At 31.2% G+C, this 17,879-nt stretch overlaps 2 protein-coding genes and 1 long non-coding RNA gene across 4 annotated transcripts in view; 1 reads left to right on the top strand and 2 right to left on the bottom strand.

Moving 5' to 3' along the window:
* LOC141449638 (forkhead box protein J1-B-like) overlaps positions 1-3,268 on the bottom strand; it is a 16,510-nt gene extending 13,242 nt beyond the window's left edge. The window contains exon 1 of the mRNA XM_074119236.1: positions 3,101-3,268. The gene's annotated coding sequence lies outside the window, so the exon portion shown is untranslated. The remainder of the gene's footprint in view (positions 1-3,100) is intronic.
* Positions 1-12,094, top strand: part of LOC141449643 (uncharacterized) — a 19,719-nt gene extending 7,625 nt beyond the window's left edge. Inside the window, exon 3 of the long non-coding RNA XR_012455628.1 lies at positions 11,955-12,094. This is a non-coding gene — a long non-coding RNA (uncharacterized lncRNA). The remainder of the gene's footprint in view (positions 1-11,954) is intronic.
* The window catches only part of LOC141449635 (dual specificity mitogen-activated protein kinase kinase 4-like), a 21,912-nt gene continuing 14,146 nt past the window's right edge, over positions 10,114-17,879 (bottom strand). For both annotated transcript variants that reach the window (XM_074119231.1, XM_074119232.1), the window contains 2 exons: positions 15,867-16,096; positions 10,114-15,009 (listed from right to left, as the gene is read on the bottom strand). In XM_074119231.1, the coding sequence (XP_073975332.1) occupies positions 14,847-15,009; positions 15,867-16,096 (393 nt within the window). In that variant the 3' untranslated portion in view covers positions 10,114-14,846. The remainder of the gene's footprint in view (positions 15,010-15,866; positions 16,097-17,879) is intronic.

The following is a 17,879-nucleotide window of genomic DNA, read 5'->3' as shown; positions in this document are numbered from 1 at the left end:
GTGACTTTTCAAGTAACTAAATACGTAATTACACTATACAACATCTTGCAGCACTACCGTCTAATTAAGAAATCTGTTTTCAAATTATACCTAGCGCTTCCAAAATTTGTTAATGAAGGTAAACGAAAAAAATGTTGAAGCCGTTACTAGACAATTCAGAAAACCATTCTGAAAAAATGCATTTTCTGTTATCAAATTTACTTCCATTTTGGGTTCCGTAAATTCGTCTCATATGTTCCATTACGAAATAATAATAATAATAACAATAATAAATCTTGCCTGTGATCAGGGCAGTCTTTTAAACTAGTATCAGGCGAGCTTTACGTCCAACTCTCAAATTAGGGACGTTGACGGAGGCGACTAGAAAACATACTCTACTAAAATTTCGCAAAAATCGTTGAATAAAATCCAAAGTTTAGACCGGAATCGAACCAATTACTACAATTCATCTTAATTTTCAAGCTCGGCTATCGCGGCGCCCAGCGGAAAATAGTGTAAGTTTAAAATAACTAAGGAGCCATTTTCGTGAAAGTCTCCAATTCTACAAAAAAAAAAAAAATCGCTTCATAAAGCCACACTTCAATTTGCTTGAGATCTTTTTGTTGATTACAAGATGATGTAATCCGAACAGTTATTTATTATAAAGAAATTTAAGAAGCTGCATATTTCGCAGAAATAAGAAAGTATTGCGACTGTGCAAATTTATTATTTGGTATATTAAATGGAAAAAGTCCGTTCTGAGCTGACCTAATCCCATTTACAAACAGATATCTCTCTCTCACTCACACACTGAGGTGGGGGGTCAGCATTACTCACGAACTGGAAATAGCAAAAAGTTCAAATCTTCTATTTCATCTCGCACCATGGTTCCCGTTAATATGCCTTTTGGCTCAAGTGCTGAACTGATTCGATTTTTCAGTTTTGAGGAGATTGGATTCAATCTAAAACAGCTCCAACGTTTTGCTTTTAACTTCGTAAGCTTGTTGTTTCATGTAGATTTATACAAGATATTTATGACTTTTATTTGAAACATTTTTCTAAGAAAAGCTTTAATTAGTCCAGGAAGTAGTGGGGCACAGTGGCCTTATTAACTGTAGAACTCTAACAGAATTCGGCAAATAAATGTCTAGATTTTTAGATTTTGAAATGACGCGGCGGGACCCTACTCCCACGGCACCGCAGCCACAAGAGGCTTATTGTGCCTTCCCCTTAAGTCTAATAAGTGAAACCTCCCCTTCTAAAAAGGTTGAAATAAATGTGTACATTTGATTAAAGTCGTTTCTGTGGAAATCCCTCCCTACTGAATAATTTTTGTGACGATTTTATTTAGAAGAATACGTGTGATTGTTTGCAGACGATTCTTTTTGGCCAATTGTGCGCTGTCTATGCTCACAATAAACAGAGATCATCAGCATCTCAATAGTCTGATACAGCTTTGTGTTTATTTCATTAGTCTGCGATATAGTAATTTACAAGTCTCAAAGTAAACAAGTCCATTAAGTAAAAATGCCGATAAATAATTTTTTTTCTAATTAATAATATAATTGTGATGCCAATCACAATCGATTTGAAAAGTCATTACGAAATATAGTCTTGGAATTTCCAGTAACTTTTTTCAAGTGCATCTTATCTATTGATCAGAAGAATTTTTGAGTGAATCTAAGGGATTCCTGTAGTTTGTAGGAAACACCAAGAAAAAATAATTAGATTTTTCATCCACTCAACTGATTAAAAATTTAAAAAAACAAAAAACAATTAGAATAAGAAAAAAAACCTTTGAAATCGGGTAACTGCGGACAATGAGGCATTAACGGTCAGACGAGGGGGATGTTGGTCAGTTCGGTCGATAAGATGACGTCATCCGGGTGCTGACCATCCGTTCCAGAGTGGGATTAGGATCAATATCAAAAAGAGTGGAGGGGAGAGTGGACCAAGATACTGGTCATCTGCATTATTTATCAGGTGAGCTAGAGGTAGGTCCCTTCTTCCCATTTTGTATTACACATTAAAAGATGGCGCAAGTGAAAATCCACCTGTTCCTTGCGATTAATAAAATCAATCTTTCGCATTTTTTTTAAAAAACATTTGGGTCATTTATTGAATATGTTAAAAAAAAAAATCCACTTGGAGTTCGAAATAAAATCAGATAATGTAAATTTTGGAAGTAGTTGCAGAACCTCATTAACTCGTAGGGGGTCCAAATAAAATATGATCATTAACTGCATCTTATAACACTTTCTGTTTTAAATTTCAAAATTATTTAGTGCCCAAAATTAATTTATAGTAATAAATAATAATGAGATAAATAGTTGAAACAGCACAACGGATACAGATGTTTGTTTTTCCATACCACTAACTTGCATGACAAATTAGGCACAATAATATAATTAAAGCGTATCTAGAAAAGCTGAAAGGATATAGTAAACTTGGAAAATTTGCAAATAGAAAAATTTATGTGTGCCTGTGCGGAAAAGATCTGTCATCTATGAAAAAGAATGGCGGGTAACAACCCAAATGGTCTCAGAGCATCTGTCTCGTACCAGCGTCCATTTCCTCTCTACTATCAATTACATGCTTCTCTAAGTTTGATTAAGTGGTTTTTTTTATATATATTTATATATAAACAGACTATTTACTACAATTTTATAAAAATTAAATTACTGAATATGTGTTAAGGATAAGATAAAATTTGAATAATTTAAGATCACGGTTCTATTTTATGTTTATTCATAATTAAAATGTAGAAGTTTACTTTAAAGTAAAAAAATTATTATCATTAAAAAAGTTTTAACGGTCATTAAAAAAAAAGAGAAATTTATTTCTCACAAACTCCCCGAAATTTGAGTTCTCACTTAATTGAAATCATTTGAATTAAGTTGGATTCAGTAAATCTAAGCTCATGAATTACCATATAGATCTACAGTGCCGTTTAAGTGTTTGTGCTTTAAGAAATAAATCTTAACTAAACAAGAAAATCATGTGCTATGATTGTGAACTTATTTAAGTGAACAAAATAGTATAAAATAAAACAAAAAGTGTGTGCAAAAAAAACAATCTTTAGTCTTTTATATCTTGTTGTGTTTTAATGGACTTAACTTACATATATAAGTATAGCAACACTATATGAACTGAGAAATAACAGAGATATTGGAAATGTGGTGCGAAGGTAGGTCGGAATATTTGAAGCGGGCAGCAGTCTCTCAAAACAGCGTCATTGCTAGTGGTAGAATGAGTGTTCGCTGTTGGAGGTACAGCCCAGCGCAGGTGTTACACAGGTGTGTAACCTACTCAACCCCTCCAGAAGCACTCACTCATAAAGTACCCTTGTAGGCAAATGACTTGCACCATATCTGCCGTACGGTGGTTATTAATCACCCAGCTTCTAATACTTGTAATACATACAATGCGACTTATTAGGAAAAAGATTGTATTCACCATACGAGAAATACTCCTTTTTTCACATTCTTCTGCTTCTAGTTTACGAATAGAATTACTTTTTTATTGGAAAATATATAAATATATATCTGGGGTGAACTTTTCTTATACTGTTCTCCAGCTGATGACTTTACACATCTCAAAATGCCCGCAAAAAATTTTCTAAGCAAAATTATTAAAATCAAATCTTCTTATCTAAATGAAGAGTTTACAGAAAATAAAGGAGATGTTCAGGAAGATTTAATTAAAATTTTTTTATAAAGACATTATAATAATACAAAAAACAGGGTCAGTAAATTGAACTGAAATAATACTTAAGAGGTAGAGAAAAAATCACTTCTATCAATATAGTCTGTTTAACCGAATATTCCTGGGTTATTTCTGAAATAAAACTGGTCGACCAACTCTAGGGCAATGAGAATAAAAAGTTTAAAGAAAATATTTCAATGTACATTTAATAAAATCTCAAAAAAAGTGAATTGTTCAAGTGGACTTACTTACTGAGTAGTAAAGGAGGTGATTCTGGTAGTGGAATTTCCATCAAACTCGAAAAGTCAGCAATAAATTCAACCTTCCATTGTAATAAAATTCCGTGTATTGCACTCAAATCAAAGCTTATCAATCCCTCCTTCCAAGAAGGGCTTTTCTTGGGAAAAGTTTCACATAAAAGTTGTAGACCACCATAAGAACAAATTTGTTTACAAACTTTAAAGGAAATTGTCTGAACCATTTTCGAGAAAGTCTCAAAAAAGTGAAAATTACATTCAGGTAATCCGGTTAAGGATAGCTAGGTTGCAGTCAAGTCCTCTGGTAAGGCCCAGTCTTTTCAGCTTTTGCTTTTTAACTTTTAGATTTTTTTTTTTAGATAACATATTCTGTTCACACAAAGAAAAAGACAAATTTCAAAAAATGATTTTTTCTGATTCGGGAGATCTCAGTATTTCTGGTGAAAACACGAAATAAAAAATTCGTAACACTTTCCTTACCTGGTAAGAGGAAGTAATTAAATAATAACTGATCCTTAGATTGAGCTATATAATTAGGAATATCGTACAATGATTGGAATTCATTAACATTCTTTATCCTTGCAGGTTCACGAACTAAAAAAAAATGTCTGGCGTCAAAATTCACTCGGCTTTAAATTTAAAATTCTAAAATTAATATTCTTTAAACACATTTTATTTTCAATCGTTTTAAGGCAGACTAAGGGGCCCTAGAAGCAATGTGGGTCCCCACTTGCTCGGGTTAGCTGAGTGCTGACGCCGGCCCTGCTTTGTATACATTCCACCTCTGGCTTAGTTATTAATTCAATGAAACAGAAATCGTAATATTTCCTGTCAATCTAGACGAAAATTCCTTATTTTCCCACTAATTTTCCAATCGTAACTCAAAATTTTAGGCTTACCTTTGTAAATATTTCATCTGTGGCTTAATTATTAATCCACTGAATCAGAAATCCGTGTCTTCCCGAATAACTATTCAATTATTCCTTACTTTCCATTCATTTTTCATATGTTATTTGAAATTCAGGCTACTATGTGTATACATTCCACCTATAGCTAAAGGATAAATACATAAGCAGAAATCCTAATATTTCTGGTCAAACTAGACGAGAATTCCTTATTTTTCCTTTTATTTTGCAATTGTATCTTTAAATTCGGAATTACCTGTTTGTACAATACAATTCACGCCTGAATTTCGAATTACCATTACAAAATAATTGGAAAAATATGTAATTCTTGTCTAGTTTTGAACAAACCTATTTGATTTCTGCTTCAGTGTATTAGTAAATAAGACAAAGGTCGATTATACACACAGGGTCGCCTATTAGTTAGAAGTACGATTGCAAAATAAAAGGAAAAATAAGGAGTTCTTGTCTAGTTTGACTGGACAAATTGATATTTCTGTTTCAGTGTATTAATAAATAAGCCCGACGTGAATTGTACACACAGAGTAGCCCGAATTTGAAGTTAAGACTGTATGAATAATGGAAAAATATCTATATTCTTTAAGAATTCTTGTTTTTTTTATGGACTAGAAAGGTTGAGATTTCTTTCTTTATTCTTTTTTCAATATTTCTCCTTCATTCGTTCAAAACTATAAGAGAATTTCTTATTTTCCCATTAAATTTTTAGTAGTAATTTGAAATTCAGCTATCCTGGGAATACATTCCACTTCTGGCTTATTTATTGTTACACTGTAGCAGAAATCTTAAACTATGCAGTCAAACTAGACGAGAAATCCTTATTTTCCAATTGTAATTCAAAAGTCAGGCTTCTTTGCGTATACATTCCATCTCTGGCGTATTTAATAATTCACTGAAGCAGAAATCTCGGTTTTTCCAGCTAATTAAACTCACTTTTCATTTAATTTTGCAATCTTAACTTCAAATTCGGGCAACCCTGTGGTTACAATCCACGTCTGGCTTATTTATTTATACATTGAATAAAGAAATCTCAATCTCTCTAGTCAAAGTAGACGTAAAGGAATTCCTGTTTAGTTAGACAGGAAATTCTGTGATTTCTGCTTCAATGTGTTAATAACTCTAAATCAAAAGAGGATTGTACAGACAGGGAGCCAGAATTTGTAATTACCATTGCAAAATTAATAGAAAAATAAGTAATTCTGGCCTAGTTTGACTGAAACGATTAAGTTTCTGCTTTATAGTAGTGATAACTAAGCCACAGGTGTATTGTGTAATCAGTACCCTGAATTCGGATTTACGATTGCATAATGCAGGTAAAAATAATGAATTCTCGTTTAGTTTGACTGGAAAGATTGAGATTTTTGTCTTCATTCAATATTTGCAATATTTATCCTTCATTTGCTCAAAGCTAGAAGGGAATTCATTATTTTTCCATTCAGTTTTCAGACATAATATAAATTCGGCAACCCTATGCATACATTCCACCTATGGCTTAATTGTTGATACACTGAAGCAGAAATCCTAATATTTTCGGTCAAACTAGACGAGAATTCCTTATTTTTCCATTAATTTTGCTATGGTAACACAATAATTCAGGCAACCCTGATTATTAGGGCCGGCCCCAGGTTTTTGTGGGCCTTTGGGCTTCAGCGGGACACTTTGTAGAGGAAATCATGTGGCAACAGCCAACTAGATTAAAAATTGTACAGTAAAAAAAACGATCCAATTAAACAGGCCACTATTCTTAAGCTTAGCCGTCGTTTTCTTTGGCAGTCATTCTGTTTAAAACCTTGCACCTTGTACTTTGTTGATTCAACTTTTTGATTCGATTTAATCACTCCTTCTGGGTCTTCCACTCGGTGGGAGGGCGGCAAGTGCCGGGAGTCACTAGAAGCGATGTGGGCCCCGGCACTTGCTCGGGTAAGCCGGGTGCTGTTGCCGGCCCTGAGCACCTAGGTAATTGTATGATATTTTTCAAAAATTTGGGTGACTGAATCATTGTTCCAAAAAATAGAAAAATTGCAGAGCTCTGTAAAATATTTGACAGTGACAGATTATAATGTACAGTAATTTGGTCTAAAACATTTATAAAAATACTATAATTGTCTAGAAGTATGAGGTAATTCATATTTTTTTGTAAACTGTTTTATTCCAAATATAATGAACTTTATGATCTATCACTGTCAAGAATGTTCCACAGCCCTGAAGATGACCAAGACTCTAGTTCGAAAGCTTGGAAAAATAATTAAAAAATTATGATTGAAATTAGCACTAATATTTTCAACTAAGTAATATTATTGAGAACTGAATTATGTTCCTAAAATGTCGAGTACAAAGAAAATTGCTTGACTGGATTTCTTAATCCCTTGGATAGTTTCTTTTTCAGGTAGAGTCCGATCACTTACGTTCCAATTCCCTTCATGAAAATGAATTTAAGGAGAGGTTCTATTCTGTTCTCTTTTTTTTTTTTTTATAACTTTTAGGACAAATATTTCATGATTTTTGAATTTTATGTTGCTACGAATTGTGCTCACTCACATTGTATTGGGTTCTTGCCCTCATTCACATTGTGTGGGGGTTTTAATACTCACCCACTATGTTTTAGGGTTTTTATACCTACGAACATTGTGTTGGTTTTTTGAACTCTCTTACTGGTATGGTATTCACCAGCCGACAAAGAAATATTAAAACTGTACTAAAGCCAACTTTTAGTAGAAAGTAGAAAAAACTTTCTAGAATTACTTAAAATGTAGTGTGTGTGTTCACACCAGATTTCTATTCGAGTACAACTGATTAACGTTCGAGCTTTTTGATTGCCCATAAACAGCCTGTAGTAACGATATAAGAAACTAGCTTGTTTAACTAAAGAGAAGACAATAGAGCACGGAGAGCATTTTGGATACATAAAGTAGTGAATCTCGCTGTTAATAAAAAGATTGTAATACCGGTATACATCGATAGTAAGGAATACCTAGAACAATCTGACGCTACAAAGTGTGCACGAGTAGAGCAACTAATTTAGTTAATGAACAGAAGAAGAGATTAGAAAGCGAAGCAATATAACATATGTATCGATATAAGCAACGCACCCACTTTTAATTAAGTACGATTGGCTGCTAGAAGACTTGAGCAACAAAATCCGGATTAGCACAACTAATCAGCACAAAAGAAGCATAAAATTTTCCAAGGGTTCACCTTATTAAAGGCCATCTTAACATGTGTGTAGTTTCGCATAGAGTCCAGTAGTGTATAATGCGCCCAGCTCATTCTAAGTTTTGAATACTTTGAATTTTTTTTTTTATTGATAAATTTACATTGATACAACTATAATACATGTTTATTGATACAACTATGTTTCTTAAAGAAGCTACTTAAATTTCTAATGTTGGAATTAACCCTTTCTTAGAATAATTTTTTTTTTGCATATTTTCTGATCAATAATTGTATAAAATTATATACTATATATCCGTTACTTTTACATGGTTCTTAAAAAAAACTGCCCTTTAAATTCACTTTGTTATAAAAAATATAAGCACAAAAGGATAAAACATATCCTCCTATTTAACTCTGTTTTATGTCGTCTAGTTTTACTGCGTAGGATTTCTGCTACAGTGTAACAATAAATAAGGTTTTTTTTTTTGTTTTTTTGCCTTATATTAAGTCTGGACAATTTATCAAAGTAAAAATCATGGTTGTAGAGAGTATAATAGGCACTGCAGCCTGAAACTTCCTTTTGAATATATATTTGTATAACTGTTTTTAAATAATAAATAAACTTTTCAAATTCAACTCAAACTCAAAAAAACTGCCCAATTTTCGAGAGAGCGCTTGTAAGAATAATTTATACCACTGTCCTCTTAACATCTTTTGGTGGGATATTTCTCTTCATCTTACGATGAAAGGAACATAGAACAGAGGAAGAATTGTAACTAAGAGTGTTTATGTTATGTATCTATGTAATCTAATGGTATTTATTCTGCTCGTAGATTTTCTCTTCTTGCAAACATCTTATCGCTCTTTGTCCGAAGGCTGGTAATGCATTAAAAAGGCTATAGGCGCCAATTTCCTCAAAACAGATGTTTCTAGTTAGCTGAAATCCGAAGTCTACACCATTGCAGATAACTAGAAGAAAGAGAAAGCAAAAAAACAAATAAAATGGAGTTCACTAACTTGACATTACTTTTAAAGTAATGAAGTACTTTTGAAAAACTTATTTGTATTATTTTAAAAAGCTAGTACGTACGGAGCTTTTTTCAGCCAACAGCCGCCCTCCACACGGTGTTCTTTCGTCACAGACGCTGGAATAAGTTCCTAGGAAGAGAGATATAAGGGTCAGCACCTGGATGCGAGCCCGGGATCTCCGCATTGGAATCCATTATTCGTAAACTAGCTAGCTAATCCATTCCCTTTTTTATTATTACAATTAGAATAATAATTTTAGAATGAATAATTTAAATTAATTTTAATTTTTTTTAAAAAAAATAACTGCTTGAATTAGTAATATCATTATTTTTTCATATCCTTGGATCTGGTCGAAAGTTGTTGGTCAGAACAGATTTTAATCAACCGGGAGCGAACATCCAACATTTCTAGAAAGTCCTGACTTTGCAGTAACTTATTCTCTTGACTTAAAGGTTCTTTAACGTAGTGTAGTAGTAACATCAATATATATAATTTCTTTTTGTACATAGGTTTCAATCTTTTCTTGGTTCTAAGATTTTAGGCATTTATCTAAAAATTATAATTGTCGCACGTAAAGTAATTTTTCAGGCGGGCTTTAGGTCTCTTCAACTCCGATCAGGTGTCGTGAACGGAGCAAACATACTTTTTTACTTTGTCTCTTATTATCAAAAAAATTCACGGCCCAGACCGAGAATCGCGAACTCAGCATCACAATACATCTTAGCTTTGTGGGCCACGTCTTCAACTGAAAGGCTACATGTTTATTTTTAAAATTAAAATTAACATGTGCATTTTTACTTCTGTTTTCATCTTTCATCTTTACTTAATATTCAAAATACAAATAAGAACGCAATTCAAATAATGAAGTAAAAATAACTACTGTTTCATGTAAGTAACCAATTATTTTTTCTTTCAAAGAAAAGGTTTTCACTGAAATGAAAGAAAATAAAAAGTGAAAAGAGCGAACTAATCTTTCTTGTATCCATTTTCTAAAATTGGCTTTTCGCACTAAAATATTTCCTTTGAAACTTTCCATTTACTAGTCAGAGGTAGTAAAAATAAAAACAATATTATTAAATTCAATTTTTATTTCCTGTTTTAAACATTTAACTTTACACAAAGGCATCTAAAAATTTTCGTCTAAAAAACTCAAGTAGGTGGTACATTTTAAGTTTCTGTTTCTAGTTTTTGAACTGTGATTTGTAAATTTATAGAAGCGCTGTGACCCTGAGTTTTAAAATGATGATTTGATTCTTCTCCAAAAATTCTAAAAGAATTTTTAGTTATGCAATAAAAATATTTTTTTTGTTTGAAATGCCAAATTTGGTTATTATTAAATAAAAAGGGATGAGTACTTATTCTTTTTACAAAGCAATAAAAAGTTCATAGCACAATTTCAGTAACGATTTTCTTTTCTATCACTCAAACTTTAACATTTATATCATATAAAAAGCAACGTTCATGTTAATATTTATTTGTAATATATATTTTCTCTTGTTTTTAATTACATTATATAAATACTATTTTTGATAATAATTAGCTCATATTTATATATATATATATATTTTTTTTTTTATTAACTTGACCAACTTGTAACAAATCACAATTCTGTTTATCCATACACTAATTATGTACATTTTACAAAATCCAACCAAATGATTGTCATTCGTTTTATATTATTTCTTTTTCAATTCATACACAAAAAAGATTCCTCATTTATTTCTAACATATTTATATATGTACAAATACAATGGTAATTGTAAAGACTAGAGCTATTTAAAACAAAAAATAAAAATAACTTCAAGGTAATGTAGGCTTACGTACCTGAATTGGAATATTGCAACTCTAATTTATCACAAGATATAATATAAATGTACACATTTTAAGTTTCTGTTTCTGGTTTATATACGAATTCTCACACATATGTGTGTGTACATTTTAAAATATATTTTGAGTTACACATCTCAAATGTTTCAATATAGGATGTTACAAATTGTTCGGTGATTTTGAGTAAACGTTAGGTGTCCACGATAACCCAAGTTCGACTTTCCATAATTTGGAGAAAAATTAAAAAACAGATTTCTATGTTTTGTAAATTAACCATTTTCAAAGTAATGATGGTTTAGAAAAAGCTACTTCTTAAAAACACTTAAATGGCAATCGTAATTTGCTTTCTGCCTCTAAACGGGTTTATGTTTGTTACTAACAGAGCTATCCAATGTCTCCCTAGAAATCTAAGCTCAATAGAAACTGAGTAGGGCAGTTCTTTTAAAATACTGTTGTTATCTGGAGCCACTCTCCTAAGATGGAGTTTCTCACCATTAACAACTATTTTTTTCTTCAGTTTATTTTAAAAAGTTTTTTTACCCAAAAATCTGTCATCTTTGAATCTTTGAAATTCTAAGAAATATGTCTATGTTTAAAAATATATATATATATATATATATATTATTTATTTAAGAGCGTCTAACGTCTGACGCCTGGAGCATTTTCGATGTACTGCTGCTAAACAGTTTTTTTCACTACAAGCAACATTGTCCATCGCCGGAACGAGAGTTGCTAAAGCTCCAAGGAAGAGAAAATCTAAAAATAGCAAGGCCGGATTTGAAGCATCGGCTGTTTAGTTTCCTGGTTAATCCGAAAGTATATAAAAAAAAAATGTTTCGAATTACATTGATTGAAATTCAAACTCATTGCAATGCAATTACAAACGATATTAATAACCTTGGTAAATTAGAAATTTCAATAAATATTTGGTTGATTTCTGCCCTTTATTTGGTAACATATCTGAATATTGGTAAACGCCAGCCTGATACAGATTAAGAGAACGGGTTATAAAAATCTAATGAGATAATGTTATACTAACTTCTACTAATTTACATTGCTGTATTAGACTTGGAAATTCTTTTAGGATTTAGAAGAAGAAAATTATAGGAGCCAGTAATAATAAATGGAAGGCGCTTTTTCAAAAGAAGAAGGAAGCGAAATCATCTGGATGGACTCTGCTAGCTATGGGGGACAGAGATTACTACAGCAGGCGAAGGATCTGGGGCGATCAAAAGATCGTTTGACATCTGACATGTAAATTAAAATTTTAATAAGAATCAATTAATGTATCAAATAAGTAGTGGCAACTTTAAAATACAGTTATGTAAACTTCAAAGTTTCATTATAACTTATTAATTTGGTAAAGTTGATTAAGCTTAAAATGTATCACGAACATTTCACTCACCATATGCCCAAACGTCTCGAATAATTCTTTAATTTTAACATCGATTTTCGTTTTTTTTCATAAGAAAGAGAATAACGAATCTTTTATTGTCTAAAAATATAAATTTTTACAATATTGACCATCCCAGGTAAACAATTTTAACTTTAAAAACAATTATGTCAAAAACTTGGACGAATAAAAATTATTGCCAAATGAGGCATCTTAACAAACATACAAAATATTTGCCTCTAATTTTATCTTAATGAAATTAAAAATTTTATAAAAGGCACAAACATTTGTAGTTAGTTAATAGATAATCTTTCCAATTCCTAACCTAGGTTAGCTATTCAGAACAAATATTTCAGTAAAAAGAGAATTTAGTTAGATATTAATAAGTTAAGGGATCGGGAAAAGGCTGAAAAATGAAAATTAATGTTTTGGTTGGATATTTTAATATACATGGTCAAAATGGAGTAACAACCATAAGTTCTCTTAATTACTGTAGGTTTGTGGATTCACTACGAGTCCAACTTAGCTAGCATCCAACCAAACCTCCATTTCTCAAGCCAGTATCGCGATTACTGCTGGGTCAAATCTTCTTTCAACTCAGAAATGGTGGATCATCACTACTATCATATGCATACAATAGACGAAACCATTATGAAAATTAAGTATCTTCTCAATGGAGAGAGTACTTATTAAAGGAAAAAAGTAACAGGCTAGTTTAGAGCTAGCTAATGATTTCATGCTCAATTGATGTAGTCATTTTGCTACATTGTTCTTAAATATTAGAAGTAACTATCAGTAAGAATAAAGGTTTTATAAAAAAATAAAAACAAAACCTTTTTTGCCCTCACTCTCTTAAAAAAATAGAAAAGTCTGTAACTATTTTGAAAAAATTAATTGAAATTGGATGGAACAAGTAAAGTTATTTAATAATTGATTAAAATATAATAAATATTATGTATACATAAACATTTATAGCTATACTGAGCCTTGACAGTAAATGCTCAGGTGTGGACAGAAAATATCGGCTTGCACCGAGACAAGGGGGCGGGTTCAGTGTAGTGGTTATTAATGCGGACCAGTAACTGGGAGATCCCCAGTTCGAATCCAGCCATACGAATACTTTTATTTGTTTGAAAACATTAAAGTGAAGTATAAGCTTCCGCTCCCCGTCCGCAAACCAATTGGTGCCGCCTGAAAAAATTGGAGATTTCGAAAACTGAATCAAAGGGCAATAGTAAATAAACTTCTTTTCATAGGAAAAGATAGGAAAATATTTCCAGAATTAAGGGAAAAATACCTGATTTGTGAAAAAATTGGAAATGAGGAGAAAATAAAAATCTGGATCAAAGATCCTGATCAGATGTGCAATTTTCAAATTCCGGAAGATTCTTAAAACTTTTAGACATGTTTGAAAGTTAAGGTCACGAGTTGGATGATTTCATGTTTTTCGAAAAATCAGTCAACTGATCGTTCCACCGTAGGCACTTATGACTGGCTCTCCGTAAGAAGATTGTATGGATCTAACGATTTATTTAACAATACTTATATAATTATGATATCAGTTAAAAATTTATGAACAATCTTATTCTTACATGAAAATTAAAAGGGGGCAGTATCCGTAGATAAAAACATAAAAATGTGATAACAGATATAAACATAAAAATGTGATAACATATGGCCATAAAAAAGTAAATACACGTTTATATACTTTATCATTATTTACTACTTCGAAGATATGGAAAAAATTTTGAAAAAAGGTTCAATATAGTTTCTATAGCATAAGTGAAACATTAAGAACATAAGCAGAAATTTAAAAAAATTGGGTAATAAGTCACTAAACTTGGTAAGGATTTTAAATTTTAGATCCAATTACATAGTTTTTATCTATTAAAAATCCCTTTAGATGCACGTTTACAATCTTCTACTAGATCTTCAAAGGTAAAGCACTTAAAATATTTGCACCTTAATAAACATTAAAGAGCGAGAATAGATTAAAAAAAAAAACATAATAAACACTTAGGCACCAAACTTACACACCAAAAACTTTATACTGAATCAAATATGATTTAAAATTGAATAATGGAAAATTATGTTTACAACTCTATCACAAATATATATATACATATTACCTACATTAAAAAAATTAACTTTCATTATAATAATATTTCCTTTGATTTAAAATATTTCAAACTGGGGTATACAATTGATAGAAAAAAATAAGGAATACATTTTTATATTAAAAATGCTTAATAAAATAAGATGTTTAAAATAATAATTTTTTTCTCCTATTCCTAAACAGTTTATTATGGCTACTATAATTTTTTCTTTTTTAAATAATAAAACTGTAATATAATGATATTTACAGAATTGTAAAGATAACAAAAAATGCACATCACAAATATTTACAAAAAAGGGTACAAAATTTAACAATCGAGAAGAATGTTTCTTAGAAATGTTAATAAATGTTTCCCAAATCAACTAGTTGAGCAATACAAAGTCAATTAACAATGCTCCAATAAAGTTAACATATTTTTACTCACATTAAGAACAGCGTAGAAAAAGCAATTGGTGAGAAAAATATAATCATGGAATATCCATGGTATATATTGTCCCATTATCTAACATGTTATCTAAAATTTCACTAAAATATTGAGATGTATTCACGTTTGAAGTTTCACTTTGTATAATAAATGGATGTACTAAAAGTCTGTTATATTTAGGTCGTTGATTTTCTTCTTTGATCAAGCTAAAATAAAACACAAAACAAATAAATGACACATATTTGATCCGTTCGTTCACTGCACAACTCGATTAACTACATAAAACAAAAAGTGGAGAAATGCGTTGAAATTATGTACATACTTTGTTTTTTCAAAATTCCGTTTATAATATAAATTCAAATAAATTTACCTCATCATTTAGCGCCTATTACTGAATTGGAGTTGTATTATTGCAATTATTTATATTAGAACACAGAGTAACTAAGTCAAAATGGCTTCTGAAATAAATTATTTATTATTCGATGACCCCCAAAAATTTTGCTGTTTAGTAGTATTAAACTTTATTATTTGGAAATTTATTACAAATATAAAAAGCTACTGCTGAACCAAGCGCTTTGTTTGAGAGTTAATCGAGTTGTGCAGTCAACGGCATGATATAATAGTTTAAAGATCTCTCTTTACGTGAGATATTGATGTTTTAAAGGTCAGTATATTCGGTGCAAATAGAAAACCGAATTCCTGGAAATGTGCCCGAATAATAAGTGCAACTGCACAAAGTAAGGTTCTATTTTTTATACATTCAAAAACCGCTATTTCTTAATTTAAAATGCAAATTAACATAACATTTAATTTTAAATTCCAATTGATTGAAGTCGGCTTCCGGATCTAAAATTTATCTCGTAACTCGAAGCTTGACCTAAGTCTTATGATCTAATCATACTCCATCGCTTTTATTCTAATGAAAATCTTTTTTTGGCATTTCAGCACCTTTTTTTACCTTTTTTCATAATGAATATTTTTGAGTAAGGTTTTAATATTAAAAGCCAAAGTATATTTATAAAATTTATCAAATAGAAACAATAATACAAAAAATAAACCTTACCAAGTGTCCACAAAGGATATAAATTTCTGTGAAAATTCAAATTGATGGTAGTTATGCCTTAGTGTAGGAGCATTACCATTGACAACTTGAAGAAGCTGATCAAACACACAATTCCATTTAGGATATGGAAACTTGCCGGTTGCCACTTCCATAAGCGTAATTCCTAATGACCATACATCCGAACGCACATCATATCCACCTTTTCCTCTTTGAGGATCTATTCTCTCCGGCTATCACAATGATTTTGAAAAATGAAATTATTATCATAAGTGTAGTATACAAAATGTAGAGAGAAGTATTGAAATTATAAATTTATGTACATTACATTATAATAATTATATACAAGGTGACCAGAGTTATATGCTCCACCCACTTTTTTTTTAACGGCGGGAAATTTCGAAAAAATAGAAAACACGTATTTAATCATTTTTAGTCTAGTTATTTTCAGTGGTTGACCCATTTTTTTAAACCCCTGTGTCTCGAGATACAGCATCAAACTTTGTTTTTTCAATTGGAACGTTATAATTTTTTTTGCATATTTTTATAGTATTTGAGCTCCTAAAAAAAATAAATTTCAGTTTATTGTCAAAATTACGTAATTTTTTTTAAAGAATCTGTTCAAACTGGGCACAATCAACGGATAGGCAAGCCAAAATTCTGGACTCCCACGCTTTGCTTGTAGCAGCACTTATGGTGGCGAAGTCAAGATCTAGGCAGGCTAAGAGTTATTCGACGTTTAAGATCATCGACTGAAGCTACGGGATTAAGGTTACTGTACACTTTATTTTTTAGGTATCCCCACAAAAAATAGTCCATTTGGGTTAAGTCAGGAGATCGAGGTGGCCATTGGGTAGGACAATGAGTCCCTAAGCACTTTCCATGGAAATTTCTATCCAGGTAACCTCCAACCACTCTCGCATTATGTGCTGGGCAACCATCTTGTTGAAAATACATATCTAGCCGACGTTGTAGATGAACATCTTCAAGCAGAACTGGCAAAATGTCTCTTAAAAAAAAGTTCGATACCTTGCACCAGTTAAGTTCTCTCTGCAGAAGTATGGGTCAATTAGTTGATTTCCTAAAACTCCACACCAACCGTTGGTAGAAAAAACAATCTGAACGTCGAATAACTCTAGCCTGCCTAGATCTTGACTTCGCCACCATAACTGCTGCTACAAGCAGAGCGTGCGAGTCCAGAGTTTTGACTTGCCTATCCGTTGATTGTGCTCAGTTTGAACAGATTCTTTTAAAAAAATAACGTAATTTCGACAATAAACTGAAATTTGTTTTTCATATTTTAAATTACCACAACTTTTGAAAAACCTAACCGATTTCAAAAATTTTTTTTTTTGTTTTTTTAGGAGCTAAAATACTACAAAAATATGCAAAAAAATATATAACGTCCCATTTGAAAAACAAAAGTTGGATGTTGTATCTCGAGATACAGGGGTTTAAAAAAATGGGTCAATCACTGAAAATAAACTAGACTAAAAATGATTAAATACGTGTTTTTTATTTTTTCGAAATTTCCCGCCGTTAAAAAAAAAGTGGGTGGAGCATATAACTCTGGTCACCCTGTATATATATATACCTATATAACAATCACATTTATATATATATATAATCACAATACATATATTGCTAAAATTGCTTAAATGAGCATAACAACATTAAAACATTTTACAATTTCTGAACTGGGGTAAGATACTGTTCAAATGCAAGATAAATACTTTTTTCGGTCATCATTTACATAATTTCTTTAATTGTAATCAGCTTTGGAATAATCTTCTAAATCGACTCCATTTTTAAATGTTGACAAACTGATAATATGGAGGAGTTCAATAGCGGTATATCAAGGAGAAACTATCCTTAATCAATTCGGATTATGAGAGACTAAAACTCGAACAAGTCAATGTATCTGATAAAGTTGGTGAACCAAACTTTTGCTCCGGAAGGAAATCAAAACAAGTTTAAAGAAAGGGATTATGATAAGCCGCAATTAGGTAATAAAGA

This window comes from Rhodnius prolixus, unplaced genomic scaffold (assembly GCF_049639745.1).
Source record: "Rhodnius prolixus isolate KJV_2025 unplaced genomic scaffold, Rpr scaffold_2, whole genome shotgun sequence".
Lineage (NCBI taxonomy): Eukaryota > Metazoa > Arthropoda > Insecta > Hemiptera > Reduviidae > Rhodnius > Rhodnius prolixus.
The sequence above is the reverse complement of the archived record's forward strand: the minus strand, read 5'-3'. Positions and strand labels throughout refer to the sequence as shown.